The 2500-nt window shown below is 45.6% G+C and overlaps 1 protein-coding gene across 1 annotated transcript in view; it reads left to right on the top strand.

The window, feature by feature from the left end:
* LOC143283365 (uncharacterized) overlaps nt 1-2500 on the top strand; it is a 22302-nt gene that overhangs the window by 14814 nt on the left and 4988 nt on the right. Inside the window, exon 4 of the mRNA XM_076589570.1 lies at nt 858-1039. Coding sequence (XP_076445685.1) covers nt 858-1039 — 182 coding nt within the window. The remainder of the gene's footprint in view (nt 1-857; nt 1040-2500) is intronic.

The following is a 2500-nucleotide window of genomic DNA, read 5'->3' on the forward strand; positions in this document are numbered from 1 at the left end:
TCTGTCTGTCTCTGTCTCCCTCTTTCTCTCTTGTCTTTTTCTTTTATGCTCCTCGATGATCATATCGTTGACGAAATCGACAGCTGTTTCATGAGGCTGTAGGTAGATGCGCCCACAAACCCTCTTGCACCAATCTCTATGGCGAGGACTTTGGCTTGAAAGCCAGATTCTCTCAGGTTGCTGACTAGACTAGCTGACTAGACTAGCCTACTTCTCGGTCTTGTGGATGTGGGCTTCCCCCATTCTGCTTTCGTATGGCACAGTGAGCTCAATCAGAATAATTAGAGTCCATACCACCATTCGAGTGCTAGTGGAGGGGAGAACACACAGATTCTCTCGTTTCCTGTATTATGCATGGTCAGTCGTGTTCGACTAGGATCATCGGAACAGCAGAGGAGATAACTGTTGTCTCGACTATCTGGGTTCGAATTTGATTATAGTAAGTAGATAGTGTCTTGCATCCTCAGTCTCTCGGCCAAGAGGGTTATAGGACAGCCGGTGTTGAGATGGTTCCCAAAGGGCAGCTAATAGCCCCCAAGGCTGCAGCATTAAGAGCCAGTCATGCAATCTTGCCTTCTGGGCGGACGCGTTACCACGAGGCCGCCCACACCATTCCACATGGTATATATCGAGTATCCCCCCAAAAAACGTGAAACGCTTTTTGACAAGCATTTTCTCAGTGATAGAGAAACCGAATTCATTGACAATTTTTACACAGTAACTTTAGGGTATCATCAACAAGTCTGCAAAATATCTAACAGTTCGGACGCAAATTATGCGAATATTATCAAATTCAAAACAGCATGTCAAATACTCCTCCATCTTTCTGTCCTCCCCACCTTCCCCACACCCCCCAGCTCTGCTGGCCAGTCTGGAAGACCTGCAGCATGCCAACGCCACCCTGGACCCCACCCAGCACATGCCCGACACACCCGGACACCGGTCCGACAACAACCCATACCCACCCAGGGTCTCGGAGGACTTCCTTCAGGTGGACGCCGGGTGCCTGGAGACCGCCTACCACCTGCTGACCTACCAGGTGAGCTACCCGGGGTGTGGGTGTGGTGGGGATATGGCTTTGTCTGTGTGGGTGTGTGGGGGCGGGGGAGGTGGGAAGGGGGTGGGGGGTTATGTTTGTTTTGTATTTGTGTTGTGTTGGTGTTTTTAAATTTAAAAAAAATCTATCCTCTGTGTGTGTGTGTGTGTGTGTGTGTGTGTGTGTGTGTGTGTGTGCAGCACACACACACACACACACACACACACACACACACACACACACACACACACACACACACACACACACATATATATATATATATATATATATATATATATATATATATAAAAGTTTTGGTCTTGTTGTGCTGGGTTGTGTTTTTGTTGTTGTTGTTGTTGTTGTTGTTGTTGTGTCGTACTGTGACCCCCCAGCATGGTGTGGGTCACGTTCGTGTGGTGCATGCCACACACAGAACCCCAGTTTAATGATCCTCTCATCTGAAAGACTAGCACCCAGACCATCACTCAAGGTCACCACTCATGGTGATGACGATGGTAATTGTAATCTTTTTTTTTCTTCTTCCTTTAAAAAAAACAACAAATTCTTATCATTCTTCTTCATCTTAGTAGTAGTAGTAGTAGTAGTAGTAGTAGTAGTAGTAGAAGCAGTGTTATTAGTAGCAGTAGTGTTGTCTTCATCCTCCGCATCCTCCTCATCATCATCACCACCACCATCATCATCACTATCATCACCGTCATCATCATCGTCATTAACATGCTCATCACCGTCATTATCGCCACTACCACTATCACCATCATCACTACCACCATCATCACCATCATAAATGACCCTCCTCGTTACTATCATTATCATCATAGTCATCATCATCACCACCACCACGAACACCACAATCATCATCATAATTTGAATAACAAAAATATCATTGCAATGTTAATATTTTACACAAACCAATGGTAGGTACTCAAAGCCTAATCAGCGCATTTGGGTTTATGCGAAAGTCGGGTATGTGCCATGTTACATGTGGCGGGTATAGATAATGATAATAATAATAATAATTAGTATTTATATAGCGCTGAATCATGTGCAGAGACAACTCAAAGCGCTTACTTGATCACCATCTTGAAACTGAAACTCATCATCAACACCATCACCTTCTTCTTCTTCTGCGTTCGTGGGCTGCAACTCCCACGTTCACCCGTATGCACACGAGTGGGCTTTTACGTGTATGACCGTTTTTACCCCGCCATGTAGGCAGCCATACTCCGTTTTCGGGGGTACCATCACCAATACTATCACTTCCATCATCAATATCATTATGTCACGATTGACTCGGAGGAGGAAGGTGGCAGAATGGTTAATCTAAACGCTCACCTGCCTATACAGAGAGAGTCCGTGAGGGTTTGGGGGTTCGAATCTCGCCGGCTCTAGCCCTTTCTCCTAAGTTTGGCTGGAAAAATCAAACAGCTTTCAGTCATTCGGTTG

Source organism: Babylonia areolata, chromosome 6 (genome assembly GCF_041734735.1).
Source record: "Babylonia areolata isolate BAREFJ2019XMU chromosome 6, ASM4173473v1, whole genome shotgun sequence".
NCBI classification, from domain to species: Eukaryota; Metazoa; Mollusca; class Gastropoda; order Neogastropoda; family Buccinidae; genus Babylonia; species Babylonia areolata.